The sequence below is a fragment of the Poecile atricapillus genome, chromosome 5 (genome assembly GCF_030490865.1).
Source record: "Poecile atricapillus isolate bPoeAtr1 chromosome 5, bPoeAtr1.hap1, whole genome shotgun sequence".
NCBI lineage: Eukaryota > Metazoa > Chordata > Aves > Passeriformes > Paridae > Poecile > Poecile atricapillus.
The window spans coordinates 19,489,490-19,508,595 of record NC_081253.1 but is presented as its reverse complement, the minus strand read 5'-3'; the positions used below and the strand labels follow the sequence as shown (position 1 = coordinate 19,508,595).

At 37.5% G+C, this 19,106-nt stretch overlaps 1 protein-coding gene across 2 annotated transcripts; it reads left to right on the top strand.

The window, feature by feature from the left end:
* The first annotated feature begins 1,648 nt into the window (after positions 1–1,648).
* Positions 1,649–19,044, top strand: FASTKD1 (FAST kinase domains 1). Of its 2 annotated transcripts, XM_058840586.1 has the most exons (16): positions 1,649–1,786; positions 3,302–3,388; positions 4,145–4,649; positions 5,007–5,075; positions 5,971–6,096; positions 7,236–7,634; positions 8,762–8,872; positions 10,057–10,188; positions 11,203–11,689; positions 12,446–12,560; positions 13,026–13,154; positions 13,913–14,044; positions 15,080–15,193; positions 15,464–15,605; positions 16,571–16,688; positions 17,692–19,044. In XM_058840586.1, the coding sequence occupies exons 3-16, from the start codon at positions 4,315–4,317 to the stop codon at positions 17,779–17,781; spliced, it is 2,499 nt and encodes an 832-aa protein (XP_058696569.1). In that variant the 5' UTR covers positions 1,649–1,786; positions 3,302–3,388; positions 4,145–4,314; the 3' UTR covers positions 17,782–19,044. The 2 variants fall into 2 exon arrangements, with proteins under 2 accessions (XP_058696569.1, XP_058696570.1); XM_058840587.1 differs by lacking the exon at positions 5,971–6,096.
* Positions 19,045–19,106: the final 62 nt, after the last annotated feature.

The window sequence follows — 19,106 nt, the reverse complement described above, 5'->3', positions numbered from 1 at the left end:
GCCAAGGGCTGGTGAATGAACCGTACTGCACCGTGCTGGAAGCGCTCAGGGTTCCTCCAGCAGTACACCTCGCTAGGGCTTGTGAAGAATTAGAACGGGAATTTAGGCTAACCGTGCAAAAAAAAAGAGTAACTGGTAATAGTATCCCATATGTATGTATTGCAATTCAAAGTTAATTTGTCTTAAAACTAAGGAATGAAAGTTTATGACAATGCCTAAAGTTGTGAACACCTTCAAAATTAACTAAGACTGGCACTGAAGTATGTATCTCCTTTGATGGGTTTTAATTCAAACTAGTAGGCATTTGGATCAGTAATCACATACATAATGGGAAGTAATGGAAGTTACGTGACTGGCTAACGAGAAGTTTGTTAGAAGTAGAAAACCCACTCCTAATCTCCTTATGGCTTTCTGTGAGAAAAAAAATATTAAAATATGAAACTGACACCTGTGTGTTCTGAAATCCTGAAGAACCTGGTGACTGAACATCTGTTCAATAAATCAACACCGGCTTCAGCACAGCATGCTTTGTTAAGTCTTGCTTTCCTCCCCTATGTTTCCAATTTAACATAATTTTATCTAGCATTTTTTATTTGGTTTAGGCACGGTTTTATTTTATCCAAATGTACTTCACAAGTCAAAAGATCAGCATCTTGTAAATGAAAAATCTGTATGATTTACAGAAGTCTCCTTTGTATGAACATGGAATTGTTTTCTGCTACAGTTTTCCTCTCAGATGCCTTGGAATTCTTAGGTACAAGGCCTGACATTCTTGAAAGAGGTACCTTACATGCCACCCTTTGAGCTCACCTGACAGGGTTTGGGTCTTGTTCTCTTTCTTGCATGCCTGTGTAAACTGTAACTGGGGTAATCTGGAATTTGTTAGCAGGAGGATGCAGAACCTGTCCAAGTTACAAGTTCCACAGTTATAAAAATTGTAACATCCAGTTAAAAAAAAAAGAAAAAGTTCTTTTTCTGAAACACCACAGACCTGAAATAAATAACTTAGGGTCTATTCTATCAGTTTGAGTTCCATCTTCATAGGCATCCAATATATTAGGAGGTTACAGACAAAAAGTAAAAACCCCAGACATTTAATAGACAGCTGCAATACGGCTGGTTAGAATTGGTCATGGTAATAGTCTGAGTTCTGTTTTTTGGATAGAATATAGAGCAATCTGAGATTGTTATAATTCTTTCTAAATGTCTTTGCTGCTATCAATGGTGGTGAGAAAAGGTCCAGAAGGATGACCTGGAGCTATGCGTATTCAACACAAGCAACATACTTGCTGCAAGATACATTAGATTTGTCTCCCAAAACGAATTAATTTTAAATTTATTGTTGTTGCAAAGTAAAAAAAATAAAAAAAAAACCTCTAAAGTAAAATAACATTAATTCCAGTACAACAAAGCCTAGCTGTTCAACTTTACCCTTCTGAACTTCAGTCCCTTTGTGCTTTTCCTAGGCAGGGAAAACTTTTCCCCTCTCAGAATTATAAATTAATGAATTATAAAAATGTTGCTTTATTTAATATGCAGTAGTCAGTATGAACCTTCGACCTTTTTAATTATTATTTTTATTTCCTTTAGAAAGGGAACTAACAGTTTTTTAACTGGATGGACTTTTCCCTTTCTCCCTTCGCTTCATGGGAAATGCTGTGCCTCGGGGCATGCGCACGGTGAGTGACAGGGCAGAGGTACATGGAGCGCTGGGGCCACAGCCGGGCGCCCCTGGAGCCAGCGGTGTCCGGCTGTGGCTCGCAGGCAGGAAGGGTCCTGTGCAAAGGTAAACAGAGAGCTTCTCCTCGGATCGGGTTCTGCGGAGCTGACTCTGGCTCCTCTGCTTCCTCGTTTAACCCCGCCGGGTGCTGGAGTTTGCCGTGTGAAGAGCCCTCGCTGAAGGCAGCGCTGGCAGCCGCTACCGCCCCTCGCCGGCCGGCAGTTCGGCCGTGCCCGTCCTCCCGGTGCCTGCCGTCCGCCCGGTGCCTGCCGCCCTCCCGGCAGAGGTGCCGCCCCTCAGAGGTGCCCGCGGCCCCGCGAGGGTGGGAATCGAGTGTGGCGGCGCGGGTCGCGCCCCTCCTGCGGCGGCTCGGTCCCTTCCCGCGCTCCTTCTGGGGCGCTGCTGGGGCAGACGTGCCCGCGGTGACGGAGCGGGCGGCGCAGCTGGGAGCGGGCGGGCTCTCCGCGGGAAGCCGCAGCAGCGCCGGCGGTGCGGCGCTAGCGCTGGTACCTGGGGACAGGGGCGTTGTATTGCCGTGGCTGTGCTCACGGGAACTGAGGGGACTCTGGCAGCATGGCAGAAACATCCTGAACCGCACAAGGAGCTCTCTTAAGGCTTAGTTGCTTAAATCTCTAACAGTTGTTAGAGTTGTAATACTTGGGGAGTGGTGACTATCCACATTTTCTCATTTTTGGGAGACTTCTTGGCTCACTGTGTTTTGTAATAAGCCTTGAAAGTGCTTATTGTGTTTCAACCGATAAAAAATAATTTTAAACACCTTCCTGTCCTTCTAGTGTGTGTTTTGCATGGTAAGTAGAACATAGAAATAGTTCTTTAAGTGGATATACATTTCCTGGTTTTACTGTACGTAATTGGATGTTTGAAAACATCCAATATTTTCTATTGATAAACTTCTTGAAATATATTACAATTTACTATGATTTAAAATGGTATGAAAGTCTGTGGTAAATCACTTGCATCTGTTCAATGGAATAGAGAAATATTTGGAAGCTTCCCGCAAGCTGTATTACAGATCCTGGTTCCCCACAGGAATGTGATAGGGGATGCAAGGCCCTTTGCAGCAAGAGAGGAGGAAAGGATGTGTCACGTGGATTTACAGGAAACTGAGCCTGAAGATTTTTATATTTTCTTCAGATATCTACTTGATACGGACTTCTTGCAGCTTAGCTTGCCGCTACTGTAGGAAGTAAAGTCTTCCTAAAGGCAACTACCATGTGGAAAAAAATAAAAGCAATATCTGAAAAGTGACTATAAAGCAAATCATTATTATAAAAAGTACTTAATATACAGTATGTGAAAAATTTGTACCTTTTTTTGTATTCTTTTATTTTGCATAGGAAAGAAAAAGTTTCTTATTATAGCAGATCATAAATTAAAACTCATTTGTTTTGACTTTCCTTGTATCTGCTCCAGTGACAGTATAGTGCAATATGCTCTTTTGTTTTTGTTTTAAGAAGAGGATTGTATAGATGTCAAAGGAAATCACCTATATCCATCTTTCTGGAGTGATTTCTGTGCCTTGCACAGGCTGCACAAATAATGCTTTTTCTTCCTCCACAGACCTAGTGGGTACTGCTGCCATCGCCTTGATAATGTTGCACTGATGGAATCATGCCTACAGTTGAAGAGCATTCAAGTTTGCTGAAGGTATTGATAATTTTAGTTGTTAATGATTATATCTTCTAAAGCAAGCCTTCTAGACTTTTTCATGATCTCTGAATTGAGGGAATTTGATGAGGCTTCTTTGGTGTACTAAGGCTTTTGTCATTAGTGGTTTGTGTACTCCAGCTTGGAATCAATTGTGTAGGTTGTAGAATAAGTAGTTGTTAGCACTGTGTACAAATTGGGGTATATTCTAAGAAAACATATGAATACTTAATAAATTTCATTCAATAAGACTGTAGCTTCCATTATAATTTGGAATCAGGTTGCTTTTCTTTAGTGCAATGGCAGTTTCAGCTGATGATATGTGGTTGATCAATAATACAAAGGTGATCAATCTTCTCAACTAGAAGCCATCTCACTTCATTTTCCCACCAATAGTTGTATTTTCTGGTAGTTGCTGGACTCCAGTTTGGGATTATGGCCTAGTGAGAGCAAGGTCACATAGTCATGCAGTGCTGGCATGTTGAAAATCTTCAGCTTTTCCTTCTCAGTAGTAGCATTGATAGCACGTGTGCCCTTTAAAGGCAGTTTTCTAAATTTGAAAACTTACCAAGTGGACTAACTTCATAGTACTTGTGAGCATGTCAGTGTTTGTTGTTGGGAGATTTTCTATGAGAAGAGTCCAGGCTGTAGGTTCTTCTTAAGTTTAGCTTACTTAGAACATCATAATGTAGAGACACTGATTTTCACTTTTTTGTTGTCACTGAAATTAAGTGCTTTGATACTTTCTCATTACAGGTACCTCAGAATTGGCTTCTTCTTAATACAGTGACCATACAGGATCAAAGAAAAATAGTCTTCTGTTTTTAAAATACTGGAGGTTCTTGCTTGTAACAGCATGGTTTACTGTGAAAATTGAAAGAAGAATCTTTCTGGACACTTTAAAGCTAGCTGGTAGACATAGCAAAATGCTTTGTATGAGGCAGGTTTGCTTATTTGCACTGAGGTGTTACCAGGCTCGGACTCTGTGTAGTGATCTGCTTTTGAACCAGATAAATGGCTGCACCCATGAAGATGAAGTGTTCAGCCTTGTTAGAAGGAACAAGACCAGACTTTCTGAAAAGCATGTGGGAATTGCATTGAACATGCTGTGGCAATTGCAAAAGAAGAGGCCCTTACTTTTAAGGACTAGTGACTATGTAAGAAATCACTCCCAGTTTCTTACCCTTTGCATTTTGGCAGAAAACAAGGTGAAACACATGGAAGATGAGGTGATAGTGGACATCTTATATAGCATCCTGAGGTAAAGAACATTAAATGCATTTTGGATTTGGTAATAAAACGAGAAATAATTTTGACTACAAAGGTATCTCATAAGGAGACTGTGGTGAGACTGCCCTGCCACACAGCTTCTGTGCTCTTGACTGTGTGACACAGCATAATGTTCTGTGCCTCAGTTCTGGAGGCACAGGCAGAATGGATCTGTTTTGCAGTCCCAGTAAATATGTTTTATAATTATGAATTCTGATTATTCATGCATAAATGTTTATAATCAGTTTGAATGGAGGGAATGATAGAAAAGTAAAACATTGTGATAAATAATGAAAGGTCATATGTCTTATTTCTTTATAACTATTGAAGTATTGTCTTTATTTTGAAGGCTCGATGTTGAACACCATGTTTCTCTAGCAAAAGTGCTTGTTACAGAGGCATGGAAAAGATTAGAAAGGCAAGTATTGTCCTGCCGTGCTTTGTGAAAGGTATGAGTTGCAAGCATGATTTGATTCATGTGAGGTTATGTAAGAGTTCTCAAAGGGTATTTATGTTTAAAACATAATATGAGTATTTTAAATGTCAGTTGTATTTTTGAAGGTTTTGAAAATTATACATATAGACTTTGGTACACAAATGCTTGAGAGATTCGGACACTGCAACAACAGGGTCCAAAACTTGAGATTTTGAAATTTATTGTCTGTGTAGATTCATGTGTTTGAAGTCAATTGCAGTTTTTCATATTTACAGTTTTAACTCAGTGATTGCTGTCCAGGTCTTAAATGGTTGTTAGAACCATATTTATCTCAATTTTACTAGAAACATTTTGTATTTAAACATTTTTCCTCTGTGGATTTCGTTGTTGTGTTTTGCTTTATTATTTTGATTTGGTTTTTTTTTTTTTTTGGAGAGGGAATATTGTAGTTTTCATTCTTTAATCTTGGGATAATAGCAGAACCGAGTCACCAACATCAGAGAATTTTGCCTCTTCTGAATATGTGAAGCATCTTGACAAGTAAATAAATACAGTGTAGCTTGAAAACAAAATTATATTAAAGCAATAAATTGCTCACATTCATTTTATCCATTAGACATCATTGCTTAGAATATACTCTTTATAGATTTCTTGGGCTGGTTAAGTGAAGGACAACTAATTCTTGTAGAACTCCATATACAAAACATGCTTTAATAATAAACACCTAGTTTTTTTGCTTAGATACTTTGTTTCCTTGTTTTGTAATTTGGCTATAAGCTTGGTTTTTATATAATTGTTTAAATAGATTTTTGTCTTTGGTTATTGATTAGAAATAAAAGCTAGATATCCTGCCTGATTGTCTTTAATGTCTTGACAGGCTTAGTTTGCCTGCTCTGTCTAAATTTGCTCTGTGCTTATACAAGCAACACAGGCACTTCAGTCCCGTAACTGGCCAAGTAGCTCATATTGTGGACATGAAACTGGATTCTATTCAGGATATAAGGTAACTGTCAGAAGCAGAAGTAGCAAAATGTTGCAATTACTGGTCTGTCTTTTCTGAAGACTTTGTCCCAACTGGAGGTTGCTTTGCTTCAGTTGGGGGCTTGTGGGTTGACAAGTGAATGCATTTTCCCAATGACTTTATGAAGAATTTCCTTATAACCAATCTAGATTATTAAAATTATTAAAACTACTGCTTGATTGTTTAGGTTATAAAGATTTAATTAATTTACACTGTTCTACTTACAATACAGCAGATATTTAGAATCAACTGATTATAAACATGGACTTCTTTTTGATACTTTAGCAGCTATTGACTCACCAGAAGATGCATTTCTCCCTTGACATTAATAGTTTCTCTACTATGATATGGCTTTGTTAACAGCAGTAAGGGTTTTTTAAGCAATATTGTGTTTATTTATCTTCAGAGCATTGTTTTTCTGGTCAAGTTGAATTAATAAATTCTCTTGCTAGCATGTCTAGCACATTACCTTCATATTTAAACTACTTCAAACATAGCCCTAGTCAAAGAAGACCAAGCTCATTTTTTTCTTGTTCCTGTTCCCCTGGGGCTGTTACAGCAAAGGCTTTTCTTTCTTTTTTCTGCTTTATATAGCAGTCCCAACACTGATTTTTTCAGATGTGAGGAGCCTGCTTATGAAACTCCTTGAATAGGACTGCATTTCTTCACTGAAATTACTTTCTCTATGGTCATAAGTTTTATTCCCTTAGGAAGGGATCCTTTCTTTAGGAGTGACAATGACTCTTCTCCCCATTCTGTCACTTGTTAATTGTGTGGGCTTCTTTAGTGTCTATTGAACATTAAAGATAATTTTGCAAATATGAATCAAGCAAATCAGGGTCTCGCCTTAGGCAAATGCTTTTATTATGTGTAACTGTAAAAGATGTCTGAAAAGTTCGAATCATTTCAGAATCATTTCACCAAAAGCAGAATTTTTACTTTAGTAGGATAAATGGGTTTTGCTCATACATTTTTTCTGCATTAGATTTAAAATTATGTTTGTACAGAAGCCAACAACACCTCAGCTAACATTCCTTTCTTTGTATACTTTATTTAATAAATCTAAAATGTATTGCTTACTATGTTTGATGTGTAAATGTAAAACCTTTTGAATTTTTTAGGATCTTGTCAGTTTTGATGATCAGCATATCGGAAGTGATCACAGAGAGTTTTCGAGATCGATTAATACACAAGGCTGAACAGCTCTTAGAAAAAAACAGTGACATCCACTTCAACTATGCCAGAAGAATACTGCAGTTTCTCCAAAATGTTAAACTGAGATATCATCCATTGCTAGACAAATGCAACAAGATTTTCCTTGAAAGTGCCTCCCATCTTGATATATACAGTATTAGTCATATTTTTGGACTGTATGAGCAGCTGGGTTTTGACAATGCTGAATTCCGTTTGATTGCTAAACAGCTTCTATCTGAAGCTATAGATGATTATTGTGATCCTGAAACATTTGCAAAATTATTTTTTTCTCTTGGGCCTATGGCAGGATCTGAGGTTAGAGAAAGGTAAGTTTATTAATCATTTTGTCTTATTTATGATATCCCTATTCTTGCATAGAAATTAAAAATGTACCAGTGTTGGAGGAATTTCTGAGCCCATCTGTGAGCTGAGCCTTAGGTTTCCTGGTTGTAACGTTGTAGCAATGAATGATTTCATCATGGAAGCATCGTCAAAGCAGTATGTTTTATTAAGGAATTGCATCAGATCCATCAGTCAAGGGGGGCATGAATGCTGTTATGCAAGGCCATCATGTAGCTCTGTCTCAGGCTACAGCCTTCCTTTCACATTGGCTAGTAGTAAAAACCTTTCTGTCTTTCTCCTGAGAAATATATACAGTGGTATGTGTTGCTTTTTCCTTTTTAAGACTCTCGGTAGCTGAAAAAGCCTGAGTCTCGTCCTATACCAAATTGCTGACATCCTATTCTTTATGAAAGACCATCATCAGGGAGCACTTCAGCGTTTATTTAGAGCATAGTATTGTATGACAGTTTTTTTTTTTTTTTCCTCTGCTTGTTTTTCTTGTGCCACAAAATCCTGTTTGGGAGTGGTATTACACATGGGTCACTCAAAGCCTGCAGTTCTAGGCAAAATTTCCTGTATCAATTACAATGAGTCATATTTTCATACTTTTCTTCATGAAAATTTCCTTTATTCTGAGATTTGGACATGCTGCAAGCCTGTGTTGGTTTTGCCATAGCTGATTTGGTTCCAAAAACTTTTCTGAATTTTTTTAAAATTTGTATTGTTTGTGATAAACACTAGCTTTAATTACCACAGAACCAGTTCAGTTCATGTTTGATTCTGTTATCTGTAGCTTGCTGATTGATCATTAATTGTTTTGTGTCTTAGACTACCTTCCCTACTTCTTGTCTGCTTCTAGAATTGTTGGACTTGCTGGTTTCTAACATCAGAACAATGTGCACTGATCCAACACACTATCACCCCTTTATCTGTGCTAGACAGACTGACTGTTTAGTTGGAAAGTCCACAGAACAAGAGTTTCTAGTTTGAGAGAATTTTGCTTCCAGAAGTATTCTTTGGTTCTTTTCCTCATAGGTAAAGAAAATGGCTGCAATCTTTGCCAGAGATTTTAAACTGTTTTTCATTGGAAAATATGTCTTTTTCTCTTTAGGTTGCTAGTAACTGCAGTACACATGGCAGAGGAATTTAGCAGTCACCAAGTATTGATGATACTGAAGACTATGCAGAAAATGAAATGCAGAAATTCTCATCTACTCAAAAAGTAATTTTTTTGATATTCCTAGGAAGTTGTATTCTCTGGGTAAACTTCCATTTAGTGTGGAAAATGATGACATCCAGTAAGTTAGGAGCAGCGGGTGCATCACTTGCACACAAGTGCTTATACACTCTAAGTTTTGGCTATTACAGATTTTAGAATATTGCAGCTTGACCCAGGAGTAATTGAGGCGATTTAGGAATTTCAAAGAAAGGCATTTCACCCTTTACCAATTTACTGTTGTATAGTATCTAATCTGTCATATAGTATCTGTCTAATTTACAAATATGTGATCCCATTGCACTAAACTTAGCCTCTAACAATTACTGTAAACTCATGAGAGTGCAAATGAAATGTAGTAAGTTGTAAAGAACATGACCTGTCTTGGATATCCTGTTACTTTTGTGAATTGTTTGTTCAAAAGTCATTGAGTCCTATTTTTGACTATTAAAGTTTGTGTTTTTAAGAACTTGGACCACATTTTCTGCAGTTTTGAACTGAAAACTGTTTATAGAGAGAGATAGTGTCTGTCATACAGTGAATGGGAAAGAAGCTGATGTTTTGGGCACAGAAGATGTAGCATTAGATATGTCAGAGGTACAGCAGAGTTAAGTGCAGGTTGTGAACAGTTATTGAAGGTAGTTGTATGAATCAAATAGACACTTGAAAGAAAAAGGACATACTTGTGTCCAGTGCAGAAAAGGGATACTGAAAGGAAGATCAGGTGAATTAACGCCTTTTCTTCTTGAGTCTTACTGTCTAAAGAAGGTCTTAAGGTATTATCTTTCCCTACAAATCTATCCCCCTCTGCAGCTTTAGACCAACACAGCTGTAGCAACCACTGTTATGTGAGTGCAGTGGTGCTGAAGCTGATGATGCTGTTCTAGTTTATTATGTTCTTGGTCCACTTCAAATTTAACTGATTGTGAAATCTGCAACAGAAATTAGTAGTGTGAAGCAGCTGATTTGTTGTGATGAGGACTGCAATTTAGCAATTCAGTGAGTGGAGAGAGGCTGCTCTGTTTTAAGTGGAATAATGTCAGAATTGGTGTGGAGAGGAGTGCAGGTGTGAAACCCTCCACACAGGTAGTGTGTACCACAGGACATCCCATTTTCATGTGGCATGTTGGAGTTTGCAGTATCTTTTATATTAGCCTAATACCATGTAATCTTTTCCTCTTTTTATTCAGAATGTCTTCTGTTCTGCACAAACACTTGGATAGCTACCATGTGTTACAGTTGGTAAAGTTAACGCAGTGCTTGGTGGTGTTGCATTGCCAAGATCTGGAGCTGTTTGCCAAACTAAAAATGTTACTATTAGGGTAAGTGTGTATTCTGGGAAATGTAGCTATTTCAGTTTTAAACAGTTCTCTACTTAAGATTTTAAATAGCGATCTAAGATGTTAGTGTTTTGTTCCCATAAAATATGAAAAGTAACAAACTGTTACAAATATTTTATTCCATAAAACAGGTAAATCAGAGGATGCAAAGCAGATATTGTCTTGACTATAGACCCAACAGTATCTGCTAATATATATGATACCTTTTAAAAATATTTTTCCCTTTTTTCTTTTGACCACTGTAATATAATGATGTTGAAATGACAATAAATTTTGATTGGTATTTGATAGGATGGGTAGGTAATAATATTGTATTTGATGTTTGACAGAAGAAGTAATGAAAAAGAGACAGAACACCTTGGCTGGGACAAGTGAAAGTGTGACACAGAAGTACTCTTTTGATTGAAGAACTGATCAGTTAGTTCTTAGGCTTGTACAGAACAACAGAAAGTAGCCAAGAAGAGGTCTTGCTTTCATTGCTCAGCCTCTATGGGAATGTTATGCCTTGGCAGGTTTTGTTGGTTTTTTGTGGGTTTTTTTTTTGTTTTTTTTCGTTTTTTTTTTGTTTTTTTGGTTTTTTTTTTTTTGCTGGATAATGTCTTAATGTTCCTCAGGCACCTCAAAACCTGGTGCTCCTTAGGACAGAAGTCACAGAAATTAATCAGGCCCATAAACCCACTGATGGCAAATGTGGACTTTCTGGCCTTACTAAGGACTTCTGTGTTTATCAGTATCAGTTGGAGCCTCACCATCTGACTGAGCTGCTCATTGTCTTCTTTCCCTTTTTCAGTTTTGAATAAATTAGAAGGAAGAAGTTAATCTCACTGAAAAAAAAGATATGCAGATTTCTGCCAAGTCATTAATATTCTTCTTAATTTATATTTGGTGTGCGGCTTTTGACTTCTAAATTAGAAGTTTCAAGCATTTTTTTTGTTTTGTTTGAACATTTGCACTTTGTCACAACTGATGGACTTTTTATCTTTCTCTCTCTTCCAGTTATTTAAAATCTAGTGTAATACCTGCTGATACTGCAGCCATAATACGTGTTCTGACCATGCTTCCTTCTTTTCAAGTGGAGGAAATGATTATAAACAAAGCAGCAGCAGTTTTGCCTCAATGCAGACTCCATCATTTGAATTGCATTGCTACAGCTCTTGCTAAGTGGAATCATCATGGCCAGTTGCACTGGCAAAACAGTTCTGAGCTATGTGCCAAGCTTCTGCAAAAACTAAATGACTGTGGATTTCAGAGGCTTCAGAAAGCCAACAACTTAAATCTTCTGTTGGAAGAACTTCCATATGTGAATGGAAAGTGGTTTGAACAAGTTCTGAATGAGGAAACTCTGGCTATGTTTCAACGCTTGATAGATCAAATAACATGGGCAAACGTTTTACCCTTGTCTTTTTTTCTCATAAAATCAGGCCACCGTTGTCCTGCATTATTTGACAGAATAGCTTCTGTGACTGTTGAAAATATAGACAAGGTATCACAGTTTTTCTTTCTGTCTACTGTGAGTTATTCAGTGAGAAAGGACAGGTTAGTAGATATATTTCAGAGCACAATCCACACATTTTTAAGAGTTTTCTTCAGTGTACATGATTTGGAGATTATCTTTTTTTTGTGCTCACTTAAAGCTGTTTTACTTCTATGTATATAAATTTGCACTTATCATTAATTTTCAATTCTTTTTTATTGTTCACTCGGTGTTAGGTTAGACATAATCCTTTACATTCAACTTTACATTTGACCATCTTAATTTTTTATAAACTTCTTTATAAATAGTAACATCACATGGTGGATATTTGTGACAGTACAGTGTTGTGGGGATTTCCCCAATATCCTGTCTATTTGGTCAAAATTGCTCTTTTTTTCTTACTCTCTTTTTTCTCATTCTCAATCTGGTGTTCATATAAATCTTCAGTTTTATTCTGTTGCAGTTGAGTTTCTTAAAGCAAACATTTAATGCAAAACCTTCTTAAAAGGTTCTTTAAGTGTATAGAAACACTTGGATCACCTACATGAAATAAATTTTTAGTTGTGGCTGCAATTTCAACTATTGCTGCATTTTTTTTATTATTATTTTTTTCTCCAGGAAAAGTTGACTAAAGAAAAAAATCAGAAAATAGTTCATCTATTCTTAAATCTCCAAATTCTGAATTAATTATAAAACTTTTCTTTACTGTAAAACAGTATTAGGGTATTTTGCGGTGACTTGATTTAGGATGTCTTTTTTTTTCAGATTCCCCCCTCTGAAATCTATTTTATTCTCTTCCTTTTCTCTGCTTTGAATTATGACCCTCCTGACAGTGAAGAATTCTTTAAGAGTTGTATCCAACATCTTACTTCTAACTTGAGTAAGTGCAATAGACAAAGATTTTTACTGAATGAAAATGGCAATAGAATGGTACTTTTGTTAAGCAAAGTAAAGGTAAGTATGTTACTACTAATTCTCTTAACCCTTAACTCTGGGGTTAAACCATGACAAATATTCAATTTGGGTTTTGTTTCACCCGTTAAAAATGACTGTTGATAAGGGACTAGCAAAGGATTTTTGGCATCATAAAATGTAAGTGAAAATTCTGATTAATTTACTGTGTTGTTATTGGATAGATTTCTTGTGTTCCCCAAGGAATCATCATTTTGGAACTACATTTTGTGATTCATCACAAATAAATAGTTAAAATTGTAGAGGAAATGTGTATGGATTTGTGTTGTACATTAGAAAGAAAATCAGATGATTTGAGAGGCCATGGAAAGGGCACTGCAAATCCTTTCAACTTCGTCATGTGTTAATAGGGGTTTCTCTTTGGTTTTTCAAGGTCATCTTGAAACTTATCACTTGGTGCTGCTTGGTCATGTTTTGGCAATGGCTGGGTATTTTCCTCCAGTTCTGATAACAACGATATTTAATGTTTCTTTCCTAAGCAAACTGGATGCTCAACTTAAAGGTAGCTATCTAGCTTATGACGAATTTGATTGTGTAGCATTTGGCATAAAATGCAGTTTGGACTTACATATGACTTGAGATACAGAATTACTCTTTAAATTATTCTGGTTTTGGGAAAGACATCCTCTATATAATATAGTCCTAATTTGAGTGCTAAAAGGGAAGGAATGGACAAAAATCTGTTCTTTGTTTTAAAAGTACAGGCCTGTATTGTAGACGGGAGAAAGTAATATAAAACAAATCTTATAGTAAACTTATTGCACTCAGTATTTAATAATTCTTCATTTTTATTGGAAATAATATTACCTTACTGTGGTGTTTATTACTAGAAATAGTCACAAAGCTAAAGCAATAATGTGGGATTCTTGTCTGCAAGGAATGTATCCTACCTGTCTCTTCTCTCTAAGTAAGAGACCGAGTGTTTGACTGTTTCATTGCTCTCTACCTCTACATTGTTCATATCAATGTACTGTTGCCATTTTGTCCTCAACTACTTAATTAAATTTGCACAATAGAAGCAATTTCTATCTTCTGTCTTGCTGTTTTTCTTAATGTTGAGCAGAACTGTGGTTTTTAAATTTATTTTCTCAAGGATTTTGAGAACCTTTCTAAAATTCTGTCACATGAATTTTATAAATGCCATAGTATACAGATATTTCCATTTCTAGTAAAAAATTCAGAGGCTACCATTTAGTTCAATTTGTTAGATTTTTCACATTCTGGTTCACACATTTCTGTGTTTTGTTTTTTTTAATCCAGTCCTGCCTGATACAGTGAAGCAGAGGGTTGACTTGAGCCTCATGAAATTGAACAGAGCAGTCTGTCTGGAATGCCCAGAGTTTCACATCCCTTGGTTTCATGAGCCATACTGCCAACGTGTCTTTCATAACAGTACGTAATTTAGGACAGGAAAAACTGCCCTTGTTACTCATAATAGCCATTTTTTTTAACAATATACTAGATGTTTCTTCTAAAACCATCATGCTGACACTAGCACACAATAGAAGGCACACCCTCTCTGCTGAGCATGTATTCTTGGAAAGTGAAATCACTTAGTAGTACAAGTGGGAGAAAACTGGTTTTCCTTGTGAGAATTAATGTAACAGACATGGGATATTTCTGCAGAATAATTAAAATTTAAATAAATTAAAATTTAAATACCAGAAACAGTGTATGTGGCATGAAGGATGGAAAGGCAGGAAGAGGATCATGTTATACTGGAGGAGATGGGTCATTTTGCTCTCTGTTCACTTACAAAACTGTTTTGACTTACATTTTTCAAGGTAAATATTTTTACTGCCTCCTTTTGAACTTGATCCTCCCTTCTCCCTCACAAGAATCAAGACCAATCAGGGATGAGAGATAAAGTAGGCTAGTGTTCAAGTCTAGCAGCTGAGATCTTTCAGAGTAGTGATCAATTCAGAAAATCCGTCTAATGCAAACACAGTATCTCCTCTACTAATTCTCCTGGGGAGATCTGCTTTGATATTCATAGTACTTAGCTACTTTGTCTCTAAAACTGATGTTTAATGGAGCAAGGTGTTAATCTGCAATGGACAGTGAAGTGGCAGATAGCGTGGTACGGCTATAATAAACACAAGGTGAGTAAATACATGTCTAAACATAATAAAAAGCAAACAAACTCCACCAGGTGAAACCTAAAACTTAAGTTTTTGTAGTATGTGAATGAAAAAATCCTGGGATGTAAAGTCTGGATTTGAAATTTACTTAATAGCATGCACCTGCCACTTTCTAGCTAAAATATGATCACTTTGTTTCTGAATTATGATGGAATAACACTTGGGATCTGTGGAAAATATTTAATTCAGTAGCCTGGCTGTCAAAAATACAATGTCTCAAAACACTATGTTCAGAATTTTGTCTGTGGAAGTTTTGATGTATGAATTCCTTGTTTTGTCTTTGTAGGTACAAGCCGAATAAATCCACAGCAACAGCATATTCACAGAATGCTGACAGTGATCTTAGGAGGGAGCCATTACTCAAGAATGTCTGTTGTCACACCGTACTACTATAAAATAGGTGAGAAGTTAATACCCTAAAAATTGTTATGGAGTCCTTTTATATCACTGTTATCACCAAGATTAGGAAGCTACTGGTTATCCCAAGATAACACAAGATACTGCAAAGAAGAAATTGTTGTATAAAATACAGTTTCTAAAAAGTTCTTTACAGTATAAATAATGTTGGGTATCTCTAATTATGGCTATCAGTTTTTCTAGAAGTCAACACCGTACAGGTCAAATTTTTTTTTATTTTGTCAGTGAACAGGTTCGTTTTGTTTTCTGGCAGATTTTGAGTGTGTCCTGGATGTAAATAAAAAGCCTCTTTCCTATATGGCTCAGAATGTAGCTTTGAATGGTGTGGAGGGAATACACTTGAGACATGACATGAAGGATGAAAGGAGAAAGGCTCTGCCACCAGGAGCTCAAAGGTCAGTATACTGAATTCTTGTATATTAGCTCTTCCAAGCTTACATCCAGTTTAGACCAGGTTTTTGATGCTCATGTCCTAATGTTCTGTTCCTTTTTCCAAAGTCTAATAAGATTTAGCCTTCTGGAATGTGGTGGGTTAGCAGCAGCTGCTGCCTCCCATTTGCATGGCATGGCTCATGTCCCTGCAGTGTGATAGGGGAGAGAACGTGGAGCATAACAGCAAGGAAGAAAACTCCTGGGTTGCAATTAAGACAGTTAAATAAATGCTGGGAAAAAAAAGGGGGGAGGGGAAAACAAAGCAATCAATGGCCATGCAGCCATTCACCTACAGCAGACCTGTGCTATAGCAGTGGCTAAAGTCCCCTCTGCTTTACTGCTGAGCATGATGTGTGGTGTGAAAATAGCACCTTAGGCAGCTGAGGTTCCCTCCCAGCTGCGTCCTTTCCCAAGCTCTTGTCAATGAGCCTGTATGCACTGTGAGTGGAGCGGGAGAAACAGGGAAGGCCTTGATGCTGTGCAAGCACTTTTCAGCAGTAGCCAAGATATTGGTGTGTTATTAACAGTTCTGGTCACAAGTTCTGGTCACAGCACCATAAGAACTGGTATGAAGAAAAGTACCTCCATCCCAGCCAAACACAGTACAGGTTCTTGAAATGTGTTTCATGAGACTGGAATACTGTTTTCCTCCCACCTCTTCAAATGTAAGCCTTGAAAATGCTGGTTAGTTGTTTTTACCATTGGAATAAAAACAGATGCAGGGAGAAATTGCTTTTTCTGAATTCAAGTATCTCTAGATAAATAGGAGGAAAATGTTTTGTCTGTTTCCAGGGAGTTGTTTAATTTTTATTTTCTGAGAATTGTCAGGTTTATCTAGTCTTGCTGCAACTATCAATAAATACTGAACTATCACTTCTTGCTATTCAGGTAGGATCTGAAAGTAAATGCACATTTTTACTGTTTGCAGAGTTGCTTTGGAATTTCTTAATTCAAAAGCTTTTAGCAAAGATTATTCACGTCATCTGAAAGGAGAACCTGCAGTGAAAAAGCGACACCTGGAGATACTGGGGTACCGAGTAGTTCAGGTGAGCAGTCAGCAACACTTCGTGTCCTTTCTGCATTGTATCAGCATTGCAAAATGATCCATTTCCCATGCAACAGATTTAGAGATGGTTTTATCATTAAAAGCACCTACTGGGAGAAAGCAATTCTTGTATTTAGGGGGGAAATTCTAAGCTGTTCTCTAAATGGTGTAAGGACTTCATAGAACTCACACCTTCTCTGAAAGAAGGTGAAGAAAAACTGTAGTCAAAAGGTCCCAGTCTGACCTTATTGCAGGCAAACTAGCAATCTCCTTGTAGCCTGAGTAAAGGAGAAAAAGTGAAATGAGAGCTTCAGCTCAATTTCGCTGACAATTTCTATGGTAGAAAAAGATTGAGTATACCCTCTTTGAGTAGTAAGACAATTTTGGCAGCTGCCAGATAGGATATGGATGCTGTTTGTCTGCTGCAGTGATAGTGCTGTGACAGGGAACACTAGAGGCCAGAGATAATTCACCACCAGCACTGAAACATTTGGGAAATGGAGACTCATTAATGTGGAGGCTCCTATATATTTAATTACTCACCTAACCTAATTTTAGCTAGAATTCTTCTTTAAGATTAAATTTTGTTGGTTAGGTTTTTTTTAAACAGAATCATCAACCTTTCTCATGTATCTACTGATACACCATTCCAGTCTGATACATTAGCATTAAAAAGTACAATACCCTGTGATTTTTCTCTCAGTTTGGGTTTTAAAAGAGGGGAGTGTGCAATGGAGTTGACACAGCCTGTGTTGTGTGGATATGTGTTTTATGTCTCTGCAACTATGCTGCTTTTTGGAAGCAGACTGACTGTAATTAGATAAAGAAGAATCTTGCAATAAGAAATGGATCTTTTCAGTATTAGAGTAAGCCAGGCTTTTGAAGTATCAAGTGGTATGTATCTTCAAGTGAAGAACAGATATCAGAAAGCCTTTTATTTGTTCTTATATGGTATGTGGTTTATACCGATGTTAAAAGTCAGTTTGTACCATCCTGTTCTACAGATTCCTCACTTCGAATGGAATTCTATGGTTCTGTCAACAAAAGGTGAACAGCTGGAATACCTGAGGCAGCAGCTGTATGGAATACAGTGATATAAGACATGCAGTTTAAAGTACTTTTATAAAAAGTTTATGTACCATCAAACATCTTGTAATCCTGGAATACTTTTTCAAAAATCTCCATCTGTATCTGCTGGATCAAGGCTTGCCAAAGTCATCAGGTGTAAAGAGATTTAATCCTCAATTTATTAGGGATTGCAAAAGGCAGGTCACAGTGGACTGTGAAGATGTGATAAGGATACTTAGAATTTCTCATTATCTGCAAGCTATTACGAGCAAAGGAATCTGGCAGTTTTGCAATCAAATTACATTATTATCTCCTAAATAAATAGCACAGAGGCTTAGCCAGACATAAAACTCTCCACAGAAAAAGTTGGAAATACTATTGACTAGGAGAGTGGAGTCAGCAATCTACTGGAAACTATGCCTGTCCTCCAGCGTGTGCCAGAATGAACAGTTAGGAATCAAGCAGTATCTGTACTCTGAAACCAAGAAACTGAAATGCAGATTTGCTAAGAATAGTGCTGCTTTTAGAGTCACTCAGTTTCCATTCTCAGAACAGAGGTACTGTGGGGTACTGTACTGGGGGAGAGAGTTGTGTGGTGAGGAACCTCCAGCTGCTTCTCTTACCCTGTGATCTGGTGTGTGCAGAAGAATGGCTGAGCCTTTTGGAACACCTTCACACTTGGAAACCCTGCCAGGTGTTGTGCAAGAGGCATAAGACACTGAGATATAGAAGGAAGAAGTGGAATAGCCAGGAGAATGTTCATTGTAGAGCAGTAACTGCAGGGGTGTCATGCTTGGCAAATAATCCCATTTCCAGAGGTGGCCACATTGTGCCTACAGCTGCCATCACCTTAGGGTGACTGCCAACTGTGCCTGTTTTCTCATATGTGCAATGAGGATATGTTTTCTTGCTTATTTAGTAGAAGCAGAACACAGAGCAGATGGGTGGTGTAAACCAGTGACCTAACTGGAGCCAATAAAAAGGTGCTAAGCACAGCTGCAGATTTGGGTACTAAAGGGAAAATGCCCTACAGATTAAGTACTAGTGAACAGTAACATACTGAGGTGAACTATGATAGCTGTGCTTCTGCATATGTTTACTTCTGTCTCATAGGAAGGCAATGCAAGGGGTCATTTGATAGTTGGCACTGCTATTCAATCAAATGTGGTGGCCTTCTTTTCCAGTTTTCCTGCTACCTCAGTTGTAATTAGATTTAAATTTATGCAATCCTTTAGACAGATGACACACTCTTTATGCAATGGAGAAATCCTTTGAAGAGATACTCTACAAAAAAAATGGTAAGCATGCTCTGAAGAAAACTGAGTGCTCTATTTTGGGCAGAGGCTGTACT

Coding starts and splice junctions, on each gene's coding strand:
- FASTKD1 (XM_058840586.1), top strand. CDS start 4,315: ATGCTTTGTATGAGGCAGGTTTGCTTATTTGCACTGAGGTGTTACCAG. Junction 5,076..5,970: donor GCATGGAAAAGATTAGAAAG/GCAAGTATTGTC, acceptor ATGTCTTGACAG/GCTTAGTTTGCCTGCTCTGT. Junction 10,189..11,202: donor CTAAAAATGTTACTATTAGG/GTAAGTGTGTAT, acceptor TCTCTCTTCCAG/TTATTTAAAATCTAGTGTAA.